Here is a 24,287-nt window from a genome sequence, read left to right on the forward strand (position 1 = left end):
GTGTCTTCAAAATGTCTCCTCTAAATAAATATTGCTTTATTTTTTAGAAAGCTGTCTTGTCAGTGGTCAGCTTTGTCATAGCTCATTAGTGAGCCGGCCACAGCTTCTGAAATAAGGTCATATCTGCTGAGATAATTTGGGGATTTTCAGGAGGGGTTGGTTGCCAGCATTAAAGAAGATGAATACACTTTTTATTACAAAAATTTAATGATGAATAGAAGTCTAAGAGCTAAATGGGTTGCTGTGGGAAAGATCATAAAAGGGTCAAGTATTTAATTGAACTTGGCAATCATGACAACATTGCAGACAATTTTTCTCCATACTTTTGTGTGTGCAGCTGCTGCAAGCACAATAAATAAATTTTTAAATGAACACTGTATTTCTAGCTCCTGTTCCAGTAAAAAATGGCTTTCAAGGACCCTAGACAGCCTGTTTGTCTTACACAGAACAAAACAGTAGATTGTCCGACATATCAGTCTTCTCATTTATAAGAATACTAGGTACCATCTACCTCTGATTTAAATTCATTGTATCATACTGTGTGAAAAGTCATGTCTTGCAAAATAATATTTAAGCATTTAAATCTTTTAAATCTTTTAAATTCATTCCATTAAACCATAATTATGAAACTTCACATTTTCTTTTGAAACATGTGCCTAGAAGTAACACATCATTATTATAGCCAAAGGGCTTTATAAAACATTCTCTAATTTTTCAATTTACTATATATATAATGTTACTTTGTATACACTGTAGTTAAATTTGTTTTCTCATATATTCAGTTCCTTTCATGTTAAAAAAGATTAAAGTATAAAAGCACAGTATAAGCATTTTTAAAGGACTTCTGAAAAATTCAGGATTTATGGTGAAGTCTGATAAGCATCTTAAAAGATGTTGATAATACTTATCAGCACTCATATAGTGCTGTTTTCATTAGTAGGTCTTAAAGCCCTTTAGAAGGCAAACTAATACTAAACTGATTTTCCAAAGTCACTTGGTAAACTACTGAAAAGGCTAGGAGTAGCTCCTGAGTCACAATATAGCAGTTTTTACTTCAGACTACAGTGTTTTCTTCTGCATTCTGATTTGCTTTAGGTAGACAGTCTTCCATTACAAGAAATAGGTTGCTTTTAATAATTTGTAACATTGTTCTTGTGGATTTTTAAATTAAAAAAAATAAAAGTTGGTATTTTTAAAGGTATCTCAGCAAGCTAGGCAAATTGAGGCAAAAACTAACTCCCTTGGTCTTTCTTGGCACCCACAGTATTTTACTTAAATTGTGGAGAATATTTCTACAAAACTGGCAATTGTGCCATCTTTAAACTGCCTCTAGCTTGAGAACTTGTATTAAAATACAGCATAGCATAGGCTAATTTGCTCTGGGGTTTGGAGCAAGTTTCACAGCCTATTCTATGCACTGCAATGATATTGCAAGATATCTGTAACTATGTAGGGTTTTTTTAAAGCTATCTTGGTCTATACAGTGCACTGTAGTTATTGTGAATGCAGTGTGGTCACATCTCATGTCCCTTTAAGTAGTTTTGGGTTTATTCCTTTCTGCTGACCTTTCATATTACCTGTTCCTTTTCTCCCCCTTATCATGATTCAGCTGCAATGTTAAATACTAATGAGAAAACTTGATGCAAACAAAGATATTCGTTTTAAGTTACAATAAAGTGATTTTTATGGATTTTCTGTAGGCGTGCAGATATGCAGCCATTAAACAAGACAGTGTTGAAGTATTTATGTCTGCGGTTTATTTCTAGTGTACACTTGTATTAATACTTAGAGCAGAGGGATATTTTAGAGAATTTTAATACATACTTTTATTTTCATCAAATTAGTTTTCATCTCTTACACTTTTTCCATCATCTAGAGAGTCTTTCAGACAAGAAGCAAATTTGCCATTAAACAAGGTAATGAAAACATTGTCTATGTTTCATAAACAAGGATATATATATCCTCTTTCGTATCTAGAAGAAGTTGTGTAAAACCTTATTTTCCCTTAGTGGAAGGGAAATTACTACTTCAGGTAGTTCAGATTTTTCACTGGATACCACAATTTATATTTGGAAGGGGCAATCTCTTAACAGAAAACTCTCAGTGAACAGCTGGTACACAGTAACATTTTATATCATTACAGCTGTCTTCAAAGTGATTTTATGACTCAGCCTTAGTTTGATACCAAGACTAGAAGCTTAAATTATGTTCAATTTTTATCCCTTCATACTTCAAAAAATGTTTTCTTCAGAAATAAATGACCTATATCTTAATCTCTTGATTTACATAATTCTTGACAGTGTGTAAAATTCTAATAAATAATTGCTCTCTTTCAAGAAAATCAAGTCTTCTCCAGTGGCATATGTAAAAATCAAGTTTCTTTCTAAATATGTAAAACCTTTATTCAGGTGTTGATTTGGTAGATTTTGAATGTTCTACTGTGAAAAAAATCAACTGAACTACATTTTTATTCCAACACAAAATGTCTTCATATTGATGAATGTAGTTGAATCATTATTATTATTCAGCTAGTCTGCATCACATGTGCAAAGATATCTTCCAAGAAAGCACCTTTGCGTTCCCAAATTCTCAAGCAAAAGCAGTTGTTACCCTGAAAACTACTCTTAAGTTAGGATAGTGGAAATTTGACATGATGATAAATTTATGAGAGAAACATTTACAATGCACTTACTGACAGATTTGCAGCATTCCCACTGAAATTGTGGCAGGGGATTTTTTTTGTAAGAAGATAGAAAGCTTCAAGCTGGAGACGGGATTATTCGAAGCAACTGCTTGGAGGCCACTGTAGAGAGTGGTGCCTTTTATGCCAGATGTGTCACTGGAGTGGGATATGAGAGAAGATGAACTACATATAAAAAATGATTGTTGGTGTCTCTAAGATCCCAGCTGTCAATTAAGTGCTCTTGATACTGTTGCAAGTGCTACAGTAAAGGCTCTACACGATATCCTTGTGTTAGTATTGTTTAGTCACGTAGAGGGTGTGCAAGGGATGATAGCTACATCTAGCATTCACTTATGGCTGGTGCTTTCAAATCAATCACAGTGTTTGTACATGAAATGAAGAAAGAAGTCTGCCTAGTTCACCAGTTTATTTTAAGAATATGTGGGAGCCTAATTGTATTAACAGTCTTTGAAATTGTAGAGGAAGCAGAACAATAACAATCTCAGGCATAACACTTCCAAACTTTTCTTGTGCTCTGTCACAAACATCAGACCTGCGTATTGTCAGTGCTTCCTTTTTCTGAAGAATGCGGCAGATAGGGTGTGCAATTTCATAGCTCATCAAATAACCTTTTTGTCAAAAGGCTGAAAGGCACTGTGGAAAGGTAAAATTCATCCTTAGATTTTGTAATGCTCTTTAGACTGATACAACCCGATGACTCCTTTACCTGATTAAAAGGAAGGTACTCCTTCCTCATCTGCTTCTTCGGTGTAACCTCCATGAATGCTTTTGTAGTCTCATGAGGATGTAGGATGAAACTTTACATTTTTAGGTTGGAGTTCTCTCTGTAAAGTTAGCATAAGGAAAAGTAGATTCGGTAAGTGTATGCATGATTATCTTCCGATTTACAATGTTTGTGATGCCAAAAATAAGTCTGTGCAGCAATGGGGATGTGCGTTCGGGATTTTTTTTTTTTTTTTTGTCCAGCATAGGCCACCTCCTCACAAGAAAGGCATGGGTTCATGAAACAGGTCAAAAATGCCTTTGGTATTCTGTTGCTTCACTTTGACCCCTTCTATCTTCTTTTCAGACTGTTGCTTGGTTGAGCTTTGCCTCCTTTGCCCTTAGTTTTTCAGATATTATTGGAATTCTTGGAAGATTTTTCTTCAAGGGCCCGAACTGGTGACTTCCCCTTGTGTTGATCCAGAGATCAGCTATGATCTTGGTATCTGCTTCCAGCCATGCTGGAAGCTTGGCTTCCAGCTTTTTACTACCTGAGCTTTGTACTATTTCTTTGGGTTTAGGATGTTGTTTCTTTGTTTGTTTTCATATGGTTCTGGAGACTTACAATGACTGAAGGAGAAGAAAGCACTTGGGACTGAGGATTTTGAGCTGAGGCCCGTGAATATAGTAGTCTTTGTTCAGGAGTCAAAACATAGGCCATATGTAAGATTGCACAGCAAAGGGATAAGTGTATAAGGACCGAGAAGGTGTCTCTGATGACTTTGAAAAAATTCTGGCTTCATGACTGAAGGTTATCTTGGCTTAACAATCAGTTGTTTTTACAACCGGGTTTACAACTCAGAACAGCATGGCTGGGCTTCCCACATGGCATAGCTGAAAGGATTGCTGAGTGAATATGGAAAATGTTAAGAAAACTCACTGTTGACACAGCTAAACATCTGAGGAAGATGAAGCTTTAATACAAAAAGACATCTGTCATGTAATTATGATTAGCAAAGAAAAACTACCTATCATAGGATAACTAAAAAGTATTTGGGGTTATTTTATTATTTTTAATTGAGTCAATATATAGTTTTTCAAAGGTACTTCAGCTACTGTAAACTTGTCATTGATTTTTTCATAAGTTTGCCCATGATTGTCATGATTGTGATACTGACAACATTATTATGACTTAGTCCAGAAATTGTCCGTGACAAATCTATAGGTCTAATTAGAGCAGCAAAATCAAATGTAATACCAAAAATAATGTCATTGTTATTTGTGTAAGAATAGTTGCATTTAAACGTGATTGACCTCAGGAAAGGTACGCAGTAAAACTAATAACTCCATGCAATTCACTTCATCTATAGAGAGACAGCAAACTGAGCAGTGTCCAGTCAACAAGTATTTGAAAACCTCAGCGTGCACCTGGGCAGTAATTTAGATTTGCAGCGGCTGTGATAATATGGGAGAGGAACATGGCAGAAATGAAAGACAGACACATCTAATTTCAATATCTTGATCAAATGAGCTTCCTGACAGGAGATATAGATGTAGCAAGAAGACTGAAAGCACTTGCCGAGCAGTACAGTTCGGGTAACATGCAATAGTTCCCTAGAATTAGAATTCAGATTCCCCCTTAGCTTCCGCTTCTGTGTTTTCCCACTCTCCTTTTCTAATTCACTATTCTTGAATATTTTTTATTTCTCAGGCATTTTAGCTCTTCTTTAAAGTGCTCTCTTTTTTCTTTCTTTTTTTTTTCCCAAGTCTTTGTCATGGTTTAACCCCAGCCGGCAGCTAAGCACCACGCAGCCGCTCGCTCACTGCCCCCCCACCCCTGGGATGGGGGAGAGAATCAGGGGAAAAAAACCTCGTGAGTTGAGATAAAGACAGTTTAATAGGACAGAAAGGAATGAAAAACAATGATAATGATAATAATAATATGACAATAGCAATACTAAAAGGATTAAACTATACAAAGCAAGTGGTGCACAATGCAACTGCTCACCACTCGTTGACCAATGCCCAGTTAGTTCCCGAGCCGCGATCCCCCCTCCCAGTTAACTCCCCCCAGTTTATATACTGGGCATGATGTCATATGGTATGGAATATCCCTTTGGCCAGTTTGGGTCAGCTGTCCTGATGGTGTCCCCTCCCAGCTTCTTGTGCCCCTCCAGCCTTCTTGCTGGCTGGGCATGAGAAGCTGAAAAATCCTTGACTTAGTATAAACACTACTTAGCAACAACTAAAAACATCAGTGTGTTATCAACATTCTTTTCCTACTAAATCCAAAACACAGCACTATACCAGCTACTAGGAAGAAAATTAACTCTGTCCTAGCCGAAACCAGGACAGTCTTCAAGCAGCTTTTTTTATATATTCCATTTAGAATGCAGTGTGAAATAGAAATTAAGTGAGATCACAGGGGCTTTGCCTTTTACAAATACTTCAATAAACATTAATTTGTGAAAGAATGATCCTGTGATTAAAACTGAAAACTGATTTTCATATTTAGTATCCTTGGAGTGGGGGCACTAGCTGATCTGTACAATGCCTAAGAACTGGGTTCATCTTCTTTTTTAACTCCTTTGGGTCTGCTATCGGATGTGCCTATTGTTCAGGGAGACGAACCTCCTTATTCTGTGCTTTTATATTCAGGACAGGTACAAATGGCACTTTCTGACCTGAAGTTTATGAATTTGAGTTACCAACTGCTGTGTGTATGTTCTTTTTAAAGACATTGTACCATACCTGTCAGCTTCAGGAGAAGACAGGCTAGCATTGCCTTAAACTCTAGTCCACTTTAACTAGCCGAGAGCCTTTGTCTGATGCCTACCTTTAAAATTCATAGAATAAAGAATCATAGAATGGTTTGGGTTGGAAGGGACTTTTAAAGGTTATCTAGTCCAACCCCCCTGCAATGAGCAGGGACATCTTCAACTAGATCAGGTTCCTTAGAGCCCCATCCAACCTGACCTTGAATGTTTCCAGGGATGGGGCATCTACCACCTCTCTGGGCAACCTGTTCCAGTGTTTCACCACCCTCATTGTAAAAAATTTCTTCCTTATATCTAGTCTGAATCTACCTTCTTTTAGTTTAAAACCATTACCACCTGTCCTATCGCAACAGGCCCTACTAAAAAGTCTGTCCCTATCTTTCCTATAAGCCCCCTTTAAGTATTGAAAGGCTGCAATAAGGTCTCCCGGGAGCCTTCTCTTCTCCAGGCTAAAGAACCTCAACTCTCTCAGCCTGTCCTCATAGGAGAGGTGTTCCATCCCTCTGATCATTTTTGTGGCCTTCCTCTGGACCTGCTCTAACAAGTCCATGTCTTCCTTGTGCTGGCGACCCCAAAGCTGTATGCAGTACTCCAGGTGGGGTCTCACCAGACTGGAGTAGAGGGGCAAAATCACCTCCCCACTATACACTTCTCACATCTTGGTGTATAGTGATATTTCCACACCCACAATGAAGATGAAATATTTTTACTTGCTCTAAGTCAGTGTCTCTAACTGTCAAGATAAATTAAGGAGAACTCATACCACAAAAAGGCTTACAGTTATTACTTTTCAACAGGAATTCTTAGAGGGTTAGCCATGTAGGGAAAAAATCATATTGCTCTGCAACTCTTCAGCTGAGAATTGCGAAGTAAAGTTGTACAAGTGTGATGGTCTTTCTTTTTTAATAGTCTTTATCAATGAATTGACTTCCAAAACTGGCAAAAAGTATCAGATCTTGGAAATTATTGATTTATGCTGAATCTTTGTCTTTCTTGTGGTAAAAACATTGCTGTGTTGGCTTTAGTATGAAGTATGGTTTAACTGAAGTAGAAGAAAGATGCCAATTTTAAGAAGCAGGCAGTTACTTTGATTCAGACTTCTGTACTCTGTGGTGATCACTGCATGTCTTGGGCTGCTATACAGTGATAAAAACAATCAAAGTTCAGATTGATTAGAGATATTTTGAAGGCACTTGCAAATTACAGACTTTTAGTCTTTATATTGACAGACAGACTGCGAGGTTAGGTGAACTTAAGTTTCACTTAAAATTTACTTTTAAACTTCACTGATCAATTGTCATATCTGTGGAGTTAATTTTGGTTTGGAAATACATAGCATATTTCCTCATATATTTGTAGATTTATTTTTTTTTAAGTTTGTACAAGTTATAATAAATATCCACAGAGAAGGTTGGAAGAAAGGAAGTTGCTTTCAAAACAAAAAGCCTATATGCCTCTCTTCTCTCTGCAGATTTGTTCTTTGTTTACCAGTACTGTAGTTATCCCAATAACTTTAAATTTTGGCTCCCCCTTTATTCTCTGAGCAGAGAAGATTTTAATAGCTTCATGCCTTGTTTTCCATCTAAAGACTTGAAGAAAATTCAAGAAAGAGGCCAGTATACATGTCCCAGTTAGTAGTTCACTCCTTGTTCATTTAAGAACTCCTGGCATTCTCCTCAGAAATATGTAATGCATGTCACTTATTCCCACCACCTTCATCAGCCTTCTTTTATTTAGGTTGGTGCAGATAGGCAGAATAATTAAATAACATAAGCTGAAGTGCTAATAATACTATAACTTTCAAGGTAGCCTATTCCAGGAATGAACATCTTAACTTTTTTTGACTGTGCTTTTTTACATTAGGTGCTTACATTAAAATGCTTTCAAGATGCAAGTATTGGCTAAATACTTGGCATTTCATCTTTGTATCTTCATGAGATTTTTGAAAACTAATAAAAAAATCATAAAAACACTTTGCACATTAAAAAAGTCCTTTTTAGGACCAATTGTAACTTGAAAATCTCATCAGAAGTTTCTGGGTTTAGAATCTTTGATCTTCAGGATGGCTCCTTTCTTCTCCTCTTATTCTTATTCTCTTTTCTTTTCCCTTCTTCTCCCTGTCTTTTTTCTTTCCTAGTATTACAAAAGGAGAGCAACAAGGTGTTTGCCCACTTTTAATCAGAAAAGTGATTAAAATGTTTTCATTGTCATTTCTCATTATTTTAACAATAAAAGCTTTTAAAAAAATATTAAAAAAAAGAAAAAAGAAAGCATCTGCCAGGTTTTGTTCTGGTATCTGTTACAGTGCTGTCTGATTTATTGAGCTGCTAGTGATGCTTGTTTGCTTTTTTAGAGGAAAAAGTGACTTGTGTAAAGTTCTCAGGAGACTGTGATCATTTGATTTCCAGTTTATTCCAAATGAAGAATATGCTAATTAAAACAAGTGTAATATTGTTTCTGCAATTATTTGTTAATTATGATTGACTTAATGAACTACTTCTGCATACTCAGTTCTCCTGAGCGTGTTTGGTAGGTTAGACAATTTGCCGGAGCAGAACTTCATAAAAGAAAACACTGGAAGAATCAGTGTTATTTCAAAGCACATTGATCCTGAACCTCCACTGATCTGTGTAGCAGCAACAGTGGGCTTGAGGCAATTCCAAGGAATTGTCTTTTTCAGCAACATAATGTATACCAATGTTAATTTTTCTACAGCTGCCAATTTAGTTGAAATATACAGTTGTTTTACAATCCCTTTGAATCACGAAACATTGGAACAATTAAAGTCTGCTAAATGACTTCTCAGCAGAATTAAAAATAACAAAACAGTAATAACAGAGCATTGCCAGCACATGAAAGACAGGAATCAATTATTCGATGACTTTGAAGGTTTATTAAGAAAGAATTTGTATGCCACAACTTGCCTTAAAAGTAACAGTGAGAGCCAAAGCATGTAACATGCTCAGTGCAATGGACCAAGAAAGTGACTTTTGTAGAAGAGTTCTTGAATGGGTCAAGAGCAGGGGGGCTGAAGTTTAATAGATACAAGACAATGGTTTGGGTAGTAATTTTTAGCTGGGCAGGTGGAGGCCACATTTTAGAAATACTCTGCAGGAAGATGTGTTGAGGCTTAAACACAGTACGAACGTGTTAATCTATGGAAGTAAGAGACAACTTAGCACCCAAGTTACAGAACAATGCATGTGAGAAAACAGTAGGTCTGTTCTTTCCTACTGTGTTTGTATGTCTGACTGATGAAGAACTTAGCCACTGTGTCAGTTTTAGTAACTCCTCTTTTCTTTGGCGGTAAGAGGGGGACAGGAGGAGAGAGTGGAGAGGGGGAAGAAAGGAGTGTGTGCAAGGAAGCTGAGTCCCAGAGCTCAGACCTTTTTTCTGTAGTGACTGAAAACAAGTTTTCCAGAAGGGACAGTTTGAAGCAGGCCACTCTCACCAAAATTAATATATACCTGCTGAGAGTGAGTCCCTTTCCGAAACAGAAAAAAACAGAAAGAGATATCCTAAAAGCTAAAAGGAGAAACGTGAAGCTTTTGACTCTGCTATCCAATACTGAGGAAATGTTTGAAATCATTATCTGGGAGATACTTCTATTACGAAAAATACTGAGGTTTGGAAATTTGTTTTCATGTGAAATGAAAAAGCAACATTTCTAAGTTTTCAGTGAGAAAAGCTGAGAGAAATGTAGCACGTTCTTTCACCTTACCCACACAAACCTTACAGTCAGGAACCACACCATAAATGGGAAGAACCATCTACTTCCTGACTGACCACAGTGACCAGAGCCAGAAGAATGGTGGACTGTTATACCTAAAAGGCAAATGGTGGCTCAGACACGTTTGTAGGCAGTATTTGACATGTACAAAACTCTGGTGTGGCCAATAGACAAATCCATTGCTGTGAACAGAACTTCATTGTTTGTTGTTTTCAGTACAAAGGAAGTCCAGGAATCACCTGTGGACCTCCCACTAGAGGAAGGTCCTAATGATCCACTAGATTAGGAATAAAATGATGGGTCTAAGGAGGTTCAATAGATTGTGACCTATTGTCATGGTTTAACCCCAGCCGGCAACTAAGCACCACGCAGCCGCTCGCTCACTGCCCCCCACCCCTGGGATGGGGGAGAGAATCGAAAAAAAAAAAACCCAAAACTCGTGGGTTGAGATAAAGACAGTTTAATAGGACAGAAAGGAAGAAAATAATAATAATGATAATAATAATAATAATAATAATAAAATGACAATAATAATACTCAAACAATTAGAATATACAAAACAAGTGATGCACAATGCAATTGCTCACCACTTGCCAACCGATGCCCAGTTAGTTCCTGAGCAGCAATCTGCCCCTCCCGGCCAACTCCCCCCAGTTTATATACTGAGCATGATGTCATATGGTATGGAATATCCCTTTGGCTGATTTGGGTCAGCTGTCCTGGCTGTGTCCCCTCCCAGCTTCTTGTGCCCCCTCCAGCCTTCTTGCTGGCTGGGCATGAGAAGCTGAAAAATCCTCGACTTAATATAAACACTACTTAGCTACAACTAAAAACATCAGTGTGTTATCAACATTATTCTCCTACTAAATCCAAAACACAGCACTATACCAGCTACTAGGAAGAAAATTAACTCTGTCCCAGCTGAAACCAGGACACCTATCCAATGAAAAAAAATTGCCATCTCTGTCATTTCCATTCTCAACTCCCCTGATCTTTGAAGGAGACAGGTGAGCTTACCAAATTGTTTCAAATGTAAGTCTTCTAACTGTTGGTTCATTCTACAAAGATTTTGAAGGGATTCTTCTAAAGAAGAATAAAAAACGTAGATGATGGTGATCCCCTAATTTTTTCTCTGCGTTCATACAAGTGCCCACTTCATAGTAGCCTGTCTGAATAGCAGTCACAGCTGTACAAAGCTTTTAGGAAATCTGTACTACATTTTTGGCTCTCCTCTATCTCTGCCCTCTTAGATATACAGTCCTCCTTTAAAAATGCTATCACTTTAAACTGTTGCATATTATAGTTCATAAATATGGATTATTCCATGCAATTTTTTAGCTTTCCTAGTTGCAATTCCCTGCCCTTTGTCAGAGTTCTCTCTCTTGAGAATCTGTTATGGCAAGTGAAATCTTCCTCAGCTTCATCTGATGTTTCCAATTGAAAATGGGGATCCCTAGCTATGAGATTGGTAAACCAAGATAGAATTCACAACTCTGTCTGCAGGATGTATATGTTCATATATCAGCTCACCTGGTATTCACATGGGACTTCCCTGTTGATGCAGATTCTGCCTGTCTACGTATCTACAAAACAGGATCACAATGATCTGTTCTCTCCTCAGCTGTTCCTCAGGTAAAATGTAAGCACGCTTGCTTAAACAGCAGAAATACATATATGATAGGAAGATCAGATCTGGCTGATCTGAGTCCTTAGTTCACAAGTAAACATAGTCATTGATGTTTGTTCATCAGTCTTCCTCATACTGAGTGAAACATAAGTAAATTAGAGCAGAGTGAAGCAATAATAACATTCTAGGCCTGTCTTGCTTCAGATATGTCTGGTTTAAGGACCTGATGAATTTGTTATAACCTATAATGAAGCATTTATTTCCTCTGACACTGTAGATAAGAACTAGTTAACTCTGAAAATAAGTTGCTTTCTAAATCCAAAGTATCTAATTACACAGTAAGGAAGTTTCATGTACTTATGAAAGGTGTGCCAACAACTGGATGGGGTTCTCTGGTGAGGAAGAGTTTTCTACAACCTATTATTCCTGATATTCTGATCAGACTGTTACCTGAGCAGAATCTGGGCTATCAGTTATGGGCCTGTAATGGGATAATTCCCACCAATATTAGTGTATTTCCTGGTCCCTTAGACTCACATTCTGTTTTCCTATTTATGGTTCCTAGACTCTTAAATGACTTTATTCATGTGTTTCTACCAGTCTGGAGGATGTTTTTGAAAGCTGTACTATCTTAAATCCTTTTGGCTTGGTAAATTAGTCCTCTTTATTAGACCATGCTAATGTTTGTTGTCATCAAGCACATTATTCCACCCGTCTAAGAAAATGTTATTCTCAGTAGGTGTAACATATTTGAAAAGCAGAGCTATTTGGTGGCGTAGGGGGGTATCCACCTGATGTGTTTCAGAGAAGAAAGCTGTCCCTTACATTGCAGAGAAGTATCATCCTTTTGTGAATGGCAGAATTCTGTGGAAGCGACTGAAGATGTTACCAGCGCCTCCTTGTCATTGCGCTTCTTTCATGGGGGGCCACCCCCAGATCTGGCTTCAGCAGAAGGGTTTCTGTGAGAATTTTCTCATCCATCTCAAGGAAAATAAACTAGATGCACTCAACTACTCTACCCAAATTGGCACAGCTGATTTGCCCTAAGCAGATCAGAGGCCATTCTTACAAACAGCTCTGGCAGCGGAGCTGTTGAATGATACCTTCTGGCTGAAGAGCAGCAGGGTGAGTGGTAATGTTTTCTGTTGCCACTGCTATTCACGAAATGAAACTCTGTCCTCTAACTTTCACATGATCCTAACAGAAGATAAATCATTCAGGATTTCGATGTGTAGTGCTTATGTTGCGTGACTTTTCAACTAGTTATGTAAGTGGGATTTTAATTGGATTAAACTGTGCCTCTCTATCAAACTCTGTAGTTCAGAAACATGGATGGCAGACCCTCTGTTTCTAACCAAGAGAACTGACCTGTATTTGGAAATATTAAGGAAATATCTCTGTGGGAGCTTCTGACCAGCAACTAGCTGATGATTCATACAGTTTTTCATAATAATATTTTTTATTTATTTTTATTTGTTTAGTCAGAGGGCTTAGTGAAGTGTCATTTGTGATGGAGGCTGAAAGTTGATAATTGTCTTCCAAGTTCATTCACTACTCTTCCATGTCTGAACTATTGTAGTCTAATGCTTTTTTTTCCTATAACTAAATCTGAAATTGAACAAGTGCTTTTCTGCATCCTAGTAGCCTTATAAAGCTACACGTTGACTCTCCTAGCAGTCATAGTTAATTCTATGTTCCAAATGCACATATGTTTCCAAAATGTCCTGAGCTGATATCTGGGGTCAGCCAGCCTTTCATGCTCTGTGTTTGAGATGTATTGTCTACATAGGTACTACCATCAGTACTCCTTGTCTGCTACCATTTGACCTCTAAGAAACAATTCAAGTGCCTAAACAGAGATGTCTAGACCAATTTGGACACTCCAGATACCCTTTCTGGCCTCTTGCTACTTTTCCAGAAAGACCCAGGTTTCCAATAAGTTGTGTGTCACATTTTTCAGCACTTGCAGTCACCTTGGATACCCTACTGTGTCTAAAATGGCCATATATGTCTGTGTTTAGTCACCTGAATCTCTTCCCTTCTTTTCACAAAATCTGCTTTTAAGCATCCTGTGTGTGACTTTTTACTTTTTAAAGTAACTACAGTTATTTGTGAAAAGTAAACATCTTTTAGAGATTGTCAATCTGCCTAGAAAATTAATATTCTTAGCTAAATTCTTTTGCACATAATTGTTTAGATTGATTTTTTTTTTTTAAGATCATTTATGTTTTGTAAATACTTTTCAAAAGAATTTATGTGGTTATCCTTTCACATTTGCAACCCCGGAATAAATCAGTAGGGGAAAATGAATATAGAAAATCTGTTTTTTATTCCTTCATTTTCCTCACCCAGTATTTATAACAAAAAAGATGTAGTGAGTTGCAAGCTTGCTAAAAGACTATGATTTTTAGTGATTAGCTTCAAAAGTTACATGTAAGTAATTATATAAAATTTCAGTAAATGTTCCACATAGAGTTGAAAAACTTTGCACTTCTGGATGTAGTCTTCCATGACTGCATGTATCTACATTTAGAACTGGACTGTAATTCTACAGCCAGAGGTATTTTCTAGAAGTTTTTAATATTTATACACTTTCTGTCCTTACAGCTTTGTTTCTACTGCCTAACAAGACATTTTGCAAAAATTAAATGAGGCCATTTGGGGTGGGGGGGCCTTTATTTTACATTATTTCTTATGAAAGCACTGATTCCATTCTTGCTGGCTTTGAAACATAATTGTAAGATGAAAAAGAACATAGATGAGCTTGTATGCGGAATGAGGAGAGGAGAGGCAAACTGCTTTGTATCACATCTTAAGTATCTTAAAAATATTGCTCAGATCAGAAATATATTCTTTACCAAGATTAGGAAAGGTAGAAATGTATGATCAGTGCAAATGCCAGAACATATTTTTTGTATACTTTCTGCTTTTGTCTCATGCTTGGGGAAACTGAATTGTTACTTAGGCAAATCCTTCCTTCCAAATACAAGTGCTGAAATTGTTGAGCAACATCTCCTTTTAGAAACAGCATTCTAAAAATCATCCATTATTTTTCCAGTCTCTTTTGCCTTGACAATTAGTAAGTTTTGTTCCCAGTTGATGGAGGACTTTGTCATTCCTTCTTTGCATTTGATGTGTGAAATATCAGGAATGGAACAATTAATGAGGTTTCATTAGAGTCTTCAACAAAAGGATATGGTTTCAAGAGCTCATCTGTCACATTCATATTTCTTTGCACTGATTTTGGTTATTAAGTGTCAACAAAATTTCCTCTTCTATTACTCTTCCCTGCTGTACTACATTGTCAAATTAACATGTACTTTCTGAGCACAGCCACAGCCCACTCAACTGCTAGCTTTCTCCTGCAAGAAGAGATTGCCACAGAACTTCTCAATGCAATTACATGTGATCTTTCTGCAAAATTACATTTTGCATCAATTTCCATTCATTTCTCAGAATTTCTTATGAAAGATTGCTTGAGTGTTACAAAGAAATACTGGTGTTTTTTTCTTTTTGCTGCATGGTAGAGTTGAAATATTCTAGTAGAATTTTAGGTTGAACACAGGTGTTGAATTAGTCCAGTGTTTCACCTGGAGTATGTTGAATATTATTTTATCTGTCCGAAATTTTTAGTCCATAAACATGTTAACATGTTAGTTTTCTGAAGGATTCTTATTCTGATGAGCAGGTATAAGGCAGATTCTTGTGCTGTAAAATGTGATGGTTCATGAGAGGCTGTGTCATTAAGACGTCTAGGAACCATGCCTTATATAGTCACATAGAAAGAAATTCTCATGGAAACGGCATTATGGAGGTGGCAGCTGCAGCTCTATATTTTTGTCTAGGTTGAGTTTTGCAGTTAAAGATTAACCCTTTATGTGATCTATGTAAAAATTACATTTGTGTCCCCCTCAAATACAGAATATACTCTGTGAGTATCAAAACAAATTTCTGAAAATGTACAGCAGAGTTAATACATCTCTATGAGAGTTAAAATTAACTCTGTTTTCACCAGATTACACTGCTATTGCTGAAATTTTGGGCAAGAACTGTATTTGGATATTATAATGTGGTTAGAATGAGCAGTAATTACCAACTAATATCCTTCGTCACTGAAAGCTTTTTTCTTCATTAGAGGCTGGCAAACAATGTTCAGAAAACTCCATGTGGAACTATATTTCCCCCAGAATCTTTCTCAGCTTTTGCTGTTCCTGATGGGTCATTGTGAAACAGATGAGTAAAATGTGGACAGTGAAACTACCAAGAAGGTAGCGATAGTGAGGCGGTAAAATCCTTCAGTACACGGTCAAGTGCAGACTGTGATGTTAAGGGATTGAATTGGCAGTTATGAAGCTAGTAAGAGCAAACACATAATCCACAGAGACTTTTACTGTGATTTCTAAGGGACTGTATGGCTTTGAGAAGCTGGTAATGTTGGAACCTGGGCACAGAGCCTGGAGACTGCCGACACCAACCTTGCAAACCACCTTCTGGTGGTTTCTTTAGATTTAGGAGGAAGCAGAAGGAGAAACAGCAATCTGGCTGGACACTGTTGCTCCTTTTCTGTGTTGTTGCTGGTGACAGTAGAAGCCCACGTTCTTCATTAGTTGCTTAGTAATCATGTTGTTATATCTCCCACACAGGTCCATGGTACCTTGCTATAACATTTACTAGAGTGAGAAAACATTGCACTGCCTCATCAAAGATATCTGCAGCCAACATACTGCCATCAAAGAGCTGGAGCTTGGTCAGAGCACCATGTTGTTTGCTGTGTGAAATAATGCCTTCCTGAATATTGCTACTTCAGTTTTTAAATACTATGAATTTTCTGTCTTACACCTTTTCTTGCTGATCATCCCATTTTATGATATCACTTTGGCAATACAACCAATGTCATCACTACTGAAGGTATTCTAGTGTGTCCAAAGCAATCTTTATCATGAAAATAAGATTACTTCTTTGCTTACCATCCTTCTGTGAGAGGGTACTCTCCAAATAGTACTTACCTGTGACTGTTGGTATTATCAATCAACTGAGTGTGTGGAAAAGGGAGTTGAGAATACATTTTTGGGCAGATATTACACAAATGCAGGGTGTGCTGCTAAAAACATCTTTCTGGATCAAATGAAAACAGAACTTGAATAGATTAATAGCGCAGGTGTCACAATACAGTTGTTACCATAGCTATAGAACAAATTTCTAGTGGATTTTTATTTTACATTAGAAGCTTGTGCCATGGCAACAGCAATGCCTGTTAAAGGTGTGACTCTGTTGTTATAATTTATCTGTAACACCTCTTTTCATTACTATTAACAACTGTTAGTGTCCTGAATGTACTTTAGTTTTGAACATGAAATCTCTTGAGATACAAATGTGAATAAGCTGATTTCCAACTTCATATGAGTGCAAAATTCACAGTATTTAGTATGCACCTGATTTTCTTAATGTGCTCTCCAGTCTTGGAGTCAGATTCAGAAAATAAATATGTGAGTTTTATGAAGCATCTGTAAATTATAACTCTCAAATACTGAACGTGAGAAATGGTATTCCACAGAGTTCTATGTATGTACCACAAGCAACTGTGCTGGGGTGCCCCAGTGTGTAAATAAATAGCTGATTGAATTGCAATCTGCTGCCTAAATGCCAGTTTGGTAGTACATAAAATGGTGATAATAGCAGTATGTATCTGTGGCTTTGAGATTATGGCAGAACTGAATTTATTTGTAGTTCCAAATGTTAAGTATTTTCCATGCAACACAGATATGGCAGTATCACAGTGATTTTCAGAAGTAATCCACTCAGATGGGTAAGCTGTACGTGCACTTGTAATAACACTAAAGATCTGTAGAAATGACATCTGTTTATGTTTTGGTATTTAGGATACTATTTACAAGTAAAAAGATAAGGTGGTAAGAAAAGCAGTATCTGATGAGGAAACAAGATCTCTTTCTGTTGGGTTTTTTTAAGATTACAAAAATAAATGTTCTTGCAAAAAGAAAAAAAATATATCATAAACAGAAAACTTCTCTCCATTGGGATTCAATCCAAGAGCTTGAACTTCTCCACCTATTCTCTCTCCCTGGTATCCCCATGCTTTCTTAAAGTCCATTCTCAGAAGACTGACTCAAAAGCCCATGAGAAAGCAAAACAGGTATCATTAACTTACTGTTCACTGAGTATAGACCTATGCAATGTAATTGCATATCATATAGTTTCTTAGTGCCAGTTAAGTTGGTCGAAACAAATCAAAATAAATCATCTAATGAAAAGATTCAAAAGCAGATGATAAAGTTAGGAATGGAGAGTCTGAATTTCTCAGATATATCAGTAGATTTAAGACTCATTCTAACCACACAGGAGATTGATCATCAGTATAGGCAACTTAATGAAAGGATTTTTTTCAATGCACAGCAGTATTCAAAAGAATAAGAATAATTTTGATATGTTTAAAAACAGACAGAAAATAATACGTGAAATATCACATTTTGTGCATCACTACTAAGCCTCAGAGGAAATATTGATTTCAGTATCAGTTGTCTTAAAATTTATGGCAGAAATATGCAACAATAAAAAGACACCAATCTCAGATATGGGTAATTACTTAAAAAAAAAAAATCCTTCCATAGCTTTTAATAAAGTTGCCTATTTTAGCAAGGATACAGAAGTATTATATTATCCTGTTTAGAGTTTTTCATGGTTTAAGTTCTTGAGACTGAGGTCTTGGACATTCACATGAGCAATGAAGATGTAGTTGCAGTTTTAGATATGGTGCAGTTTGAAGAGGTTATTTAATATCTCATGCTTCAGGTCTTAGGTCAACAAATACTGACTTGGAATAAGAAAGAAAAGCGTACTCTGGCAAATTATTTTATGACTGACTATTGCATGGATTATTTTTTCCTTCTATGATTTCTTTAGAACAATACAGTGAGTGGTAGGCTACTATACTGTTTAGAGCAGTGGTATAGTCCATCTCTGTACTCTCATTATTCTCTGAACGTAAAAGTATTAAGCATTAACTGCATTAAGAAACTAAAATAATACAAATCTGTATTAAAAGAGCATTAGAGTTAACAGTTATCAATTCAGAAGTCAAAAGATTCAGAATTATAATTGGATCATTAAAGTGTTGGTTGGAAGGGATGTCTGGAGGTCATCTAATCCATCCTCCTGTTTGGAGCAGGACTGTCATCATCAGATCAGACATGACTTTTCCTAGCCAGGTCTTGAAAACCTCCAGGGATGGAGATGCCGCCTCTCTGGATAACGGCTGCAGTGCAGCATGCAATGCTGCTTGCTTCTTAACCTTTATCATGACCACATACTTTTTTTTTCCTGACAACCCCAGTCTTTTTCATTGCCCAATATAGATGTGATTTACATTGCTCAAAATCATGGGGTGAAGAAGGCATAGCTATGAGATCTTTGCTTCCGTTGTCATATAATTAACAAAGCTCTTAGTTAAAGCAAAAGGTATCAAAGAAAAGAACTGACAGCTGAGGCAGCTGAACACCGCACAGACAATGCTCTGTCTCTGCCAGAGCTTTTGTTATGCTGATCAAGACAGACCAAACTTTATCCAAGTAGTCATTAACAGCTTTCCTTGTTTTTTTGAATGCTGAATTTGAGACATTAGGGGTCTGACTTATAGAACTACTGAAGTCAATAGCAACTGTGCTTTGAAAATATTCTGTGTTATACAATGTTAAGTACTCTGAACAAAGCAAATCTTAAAGAATTTCAAATTGGATGCCCAAAATTTGTGGACATTTTCAGCATTATCTCCTTGTGCCTTATCTCCCATTTGTCAGATTAGGATGTTATCACATTATAGCCTCACCCTGTAAAGATACATGAGTTCATATTTGTGAACCCCTTAGGTAATGGGCATCATAAAAAGTCTGAGGAACTGCTGAATAACTTGATATTCAAAGAAGAATTTGAATGCTGTGCAGTAAATAGGTAATAGGACCACTCTTTTTGAACAAGGAGAATATAAAACATTGAAGAGCTGCTCCTTCACTGAGCAAACTTCATTCTGAACACTAAATGAAACAGGCAGGGGTTTTTTTGAAAAATAGTAGGTGATCATATAAAAAGTTAAATACAGTGCTGCTAACGCATAAGAAGACTAAAGATTGCGCAAGCAACCTTCATTTGCATCTTTCCTGGCTTCCTTAAAGTGTTTGTGTGGGTATTTTAAAGATGAAAGTTATACCTACAGTAGAATATATATACTTATATATGCATAATACAATAACTGTACTGAAAGATCAAGCTGAAAAGGTTCATACAATATACTTAGAGTCTTTGAATACATTGCAAACCTCTGCCACTTCAACTAACGAAATTACCAAAAGTAATGTTTTGATATGCTGTCACTGCACCACTGCTAGAGAGACACACACACACTTTCTAGTGGTCACTACATATATTTACTGACCACAGGGGAATGAGAGTTCTCAGAAACAACATCTTCTGTTTACAGTAGTAAACTGAACAAAATCAAGGCATGAGACGACATTGGTGCTTGATAGTCTGTACTGTTAAACTGTTGTGTGGGTTTTGGCAAGGTTTGGCCAATACTGAATAGTACCCACCCAGACAGTACCCAGACACAGCACAAGTTTTAGCTGAGGCCAGAGCCCATTCCCAGTAATTGTTTGGATGGGCCAGCTCTGTCTTGAGAAGGAGGAGAGTTTACCTTAAAGGACGTGAGCCTAGTAATTCCTTTAGATCCTAATAGTTGTTGGGCAGTTTTATTTAGTAGCACAGATGTAGCAAAGATATTAGGGAAGATAATGTAGATATTAGTGAAATCCTTGCAATTCAGGTGTCTGTAAGCTTTTCTTTTTCCTGATTTATTCTTCTTTCTTACTTTGTCCTGACAAAAACATTTATCTCTTAAATTAGTTCAACAGACAGCTGTAAGACACATGTCTGGAACAGCAAAATAGGATTCAGTTCATGATTAAGACATCTAAATGTAGGTATCAATGCAAACTGGATGCCATCTCCCATTATAGTCATTGGCGGTCTAGTCAATACAGTTAACAGAGTGCAGGGACTGATACAGCTGACCAGTCACAACATATGGTGAATGGCATCACTCTCTAGGATCCACTGACTTTATCAATCTGATCTCTGACTATCATGGGAGCTTACATACTTCTTACCCATGTAGATATGTAAGATGAGATGTCTTAATCTGGAGCGGAATCCCAGCTGCTGAGTTTTTCATGTAAGGGAAAAACACCAAAGTCAATCATTATTTGCATCATTTATTTTTCATTTTAAGTTAACCTTCAAAATTGCAGACATACAATTAATTCAGCAGCTTTCAGAAATCAGAGAAAGTGCGAATGTCCCATGTCCTCCTTTTCCCCTGCTTTTTTCCCCCAAACCAACTTTTCTGGCGTTATTGATTCCTTAAGCTCTGTCACGTCCCACATTCAACCTTTTGCCACAACACCCCACATCTTTTTAGTTGCAAAATGTCTTGTGTATATTCTGGTCAGTTGTTTCCCAAAGAAAAAAAGTAGATTTTCTTAGGTTGCACTCCTAATCTTGGTTAGAATTTTATCCTGATATTTTAACAAATAAGAAAAACATGTAATTTTGCATTTTTAAGCTGCTGACTGGCGAAAGAGCTGATGGTGTTTTGAAGTACACACCAAAATCTTTCTTTTATCATTCATATAATCACTTCTAAAAGGAAGCAGTATTTGATATTTTGAGATTTCTGGCATCTTTTTACAAGCAGATATTTTAGCAAACAGGAAACTGCTTGATTTCTTTGCAAATTATGACATGATGCTACATTTGATTCCTTCTGGTAGCTACAGTTAGAGTCTACATATGAACATACAACTTCTAGCAAGAATGAGATGAATGTATTTATCTTTAATGAAGTAGTTATAGAGATGCAACTGTTAGTGGGAACACAGGTATTCTGAGTAGAAAAGGCTAACTTAATGCCATGTGGATAGAGCGATGTTATCCACACCAACACTTTAAATGAGGCAGCACAGGCAGAAAAAGGTCTCTTTTTTTTTTCTCTCCTAGTCCTTACAGCAACAGGCATAAAAAGAGCTATAAATTTTTAATAATCCACTCTGAACTGTGTCAAAAAATGAATTTTTCTGTAATCCTTCTTTTTTGTGTGTGCTAAATTGCATATAAAACTTGTTTCAAAAAGACTTGATTTCCTATTCTTTTTTTTCAATGATTACTGTTACTCTGAATCTATTCTCAAAAGTTCCCAGAAATAAAAACAACACTCAGATCTGTTCTGTAGAGACTGTCAGCAAAAAGGCATCATAGGGTAAATTCAGTATTATTATAATAACTATAAAAGGAAAAATTACTAACAATACTCCTGACAATACTGGTTCTTCATGTGTTTTACTACCTATAAAGTAACTAGCTAATTCATCATACTAAACTGTATAATTTGTACACATTTCAACTCAATAACAAATTAAAAGAGACACCATCAAGTTGATGCAATAGCAATGACCTATTTTATTTTATAAATTTGTTTTTTCCTGGAATTTGTGTGTAGCATGGAGTGGTTTTGGCTGTTTTTCAACTAGTCAGGATAAAATAGTCAAGTTTAAGTAGGGAATTGTTTTTTAAGAGACTAATAAATCAATTCATGACATAAGGATCTTTTGTTTCTGTACATAAGAAAGAACCAAGCAGCATACAAAAGTCATTTTGCGGAGAGTAAGGGTTTTGGGGTTTTTTTGCGGTATTTTATCACCCTGTTTTTTTACAAGGCACTCTCTCATTTCAGAGCGTCTTTGCCAGGGAGAAACATCCACTGAAAGTGAGCTTCCTGAAGGACACCCTGCTGAACAGTTTGCAGGTTTACTTCATGGATCATCACCTGTGTGTGACCCACCTGATAATCCACTCCAGCTGTACAGCAAAGCAAACCAGTGCGGTGGTCCACTAGAGGAAAGCATTTTGAGCAAGAGTACTGTGCAGCAGATACAGCTACGGAAAGAAAGCAACACTGATCCTCCTGTTAAGAAAAAAAAGCCACCAGTTGTAAACAGAACCATATTTCATACTAAAACTAAACCAGTAGAAAATCGTACATTGGTTGGTACGTCAACAAGGATAAGTGAACAATGGGTAATTACCACTGGGGGATTTGTGGAGCGAGCATGCACACTTGGGAGAATACGATCTTTACCAAAGACTTTGCTTGAAATGCATTTGTGCAAAAATGTTTCGAAATCTGATTCTAATCTTATCACCCATCCACCAAATGACAAAAAAGCAAGAAGCAACTGGAGTGAACCCACACCAAACCAACAGCGCTCCAAAGGGAATTCGGAGAGAACACCTTCCTTCACATCAGAATGGGAGGAAGTAAGTTTTGTTCATTAAGTACAAGCAAATATATGGTATTGTGAAAATGCTGTTGTCGTTTTCAGTTTCAGAGATGAAATAAAAAGTGAATCTTCCACACTGCAAATCCTCAGAGAGTGTGCCATAGTGTAATGCATGGTAGTTTGACAGCTGGCACAACATGCAATGCATTTCTGTTCAAAATGCTGCACACTTAATGAAGTCTATTGTTTCCACAGTGAGTGAAGTTAACCAGAAGTAATTCTACAATTTGTTGTGACATTGAAATTATTTTCTACTAAAGCCCTCACCACTGACACTAATAAAATTGGTAAAATTCTTTGTAGCTATGCCCATTATTTACATATTTGCTAATTATTTCCCACCATGGCAATGCCCGCCAGAAAGAGATGAGAGAAAATGGCAGGAATGGAGAGTCTAAGATTTTTAGGTTGATTATGCATTCTACAAACCCTCCCTATATAACATATCCTCTAACTGGTATGTAGCCTGTGTACAGAATGCTTGGCATATACCTGACTCTTGTGTGAAGTGGGAATACACTTACAGCTACAATGAATTCAGAACTATAAAAAGAAATGTCCACACTGAGTTTGTAGTGCACATGCTTGCTCACACAAGAGACTTATTTTAGTTTTAGAACTAGATTTAAAATAATTTTAAAACACCTTTTTTTTTTTCCTCCTGTGCTAAATTTCAAGAATGTAAATTATTCTTCATAGACACAAAAGTTCCCATCTTACTGAGGTAAATTAAGAGTGGGAAATCTTTAGATCTTTACTGCTATTACAGAGAAGCAAGAATTTCTCTTTAAAATGACTGCTATGGGGAAATGTATATATCTCCAGCGTGCTATTTTATTTCAGAAAGAACCCAGAGCTCGTTTGTGTGATTGGTTATTTTTCTAGAAAAAGGTTTCCAGCTCATCTGTATGTCTGATTTGATAGGGCATCTGAAGGTAGCTTTTGTTGTAAAGGGGATACTTTCTCAGTGGAAAGGTACTTAGGATCAGGTTTTGATCTTAATAACTTGGATACATTGTTACGAAATCCTGATACGAGTCAGGTCCAAGTTTGCCTTTTTAGGGGGACATCAAGGTTTGATTGTTCTTAAGAGTAAGAAAAATGTAGTCTATCAAAAAAAAAAAAAAGTTATGAGTTCCAAATCTGCAAATTCCAACATAATTCCCAGATTTTCTCCTGTCACCAGTGACTAATACATAGTTTTTGAAAAGGAGACAGTTTTCCTAATAGTCCTAATATTAAGCTCAGTAAAACCTGGTTCTCTGTGTCTGCCTTTTTAGGCAACACCAGCCTTTTGATTCACTTTTTGTTTTGTCCTGTTCTTACAGAAAATAAAATAGAT

General features: G+C 36.7%; 1 protein-coding gene across 8 annotated transcripts in view; it reads left to right on the forward strand.

Annotated features, from left to right (window-relative positions):
- Window positions 1-24,287, forward strand: part of ANKS1B (ankyrin repeat and sterile alpha motif domain containing 1B) — a 450,932-nt gene that overhangs the window by 202,898 nt on the left and 223,747 nt on the right. For 5 of the 8 annotated variants that reach the window (XM_050896196.1, XM_050896204.1, XM_050896257.1 and 2 more), the window contains exons 14-15: window positions 4,135-4,154; window positions 22,373-22,922. In XM_050896196.1, the coding sequence (XP_050752153.1) occupies window positions 4,135-4,154; window positions 22,373-22,922 (570 nt within the window). Of the gene's footprint in view, window positions 1-4,134; window positions 4,155-22,338; window positions 22,923-24,287 lie in introns of all 8 variants that reach the window. The other 3 variants (XM_050896179.1, XM_050896188.1, XM_050896218.1) reach the window with 1 other exon arrangement.

The sequence above is a fragment of the Gymnogyps californianus genome, chromosome 1 (assembly GCF_018139145.2).
Source record: "Gymnogyps californianus isolate 813 chromosome 1, ASM1813914v2, whole genome shotgun sequence".
Classification (NCBI taxonomy): Eukaryota; Metazoa; Chordata; class Aves; order Accipitriformes; family Cathartidae; genus Gymnogyps; species Gymnogyps californianus.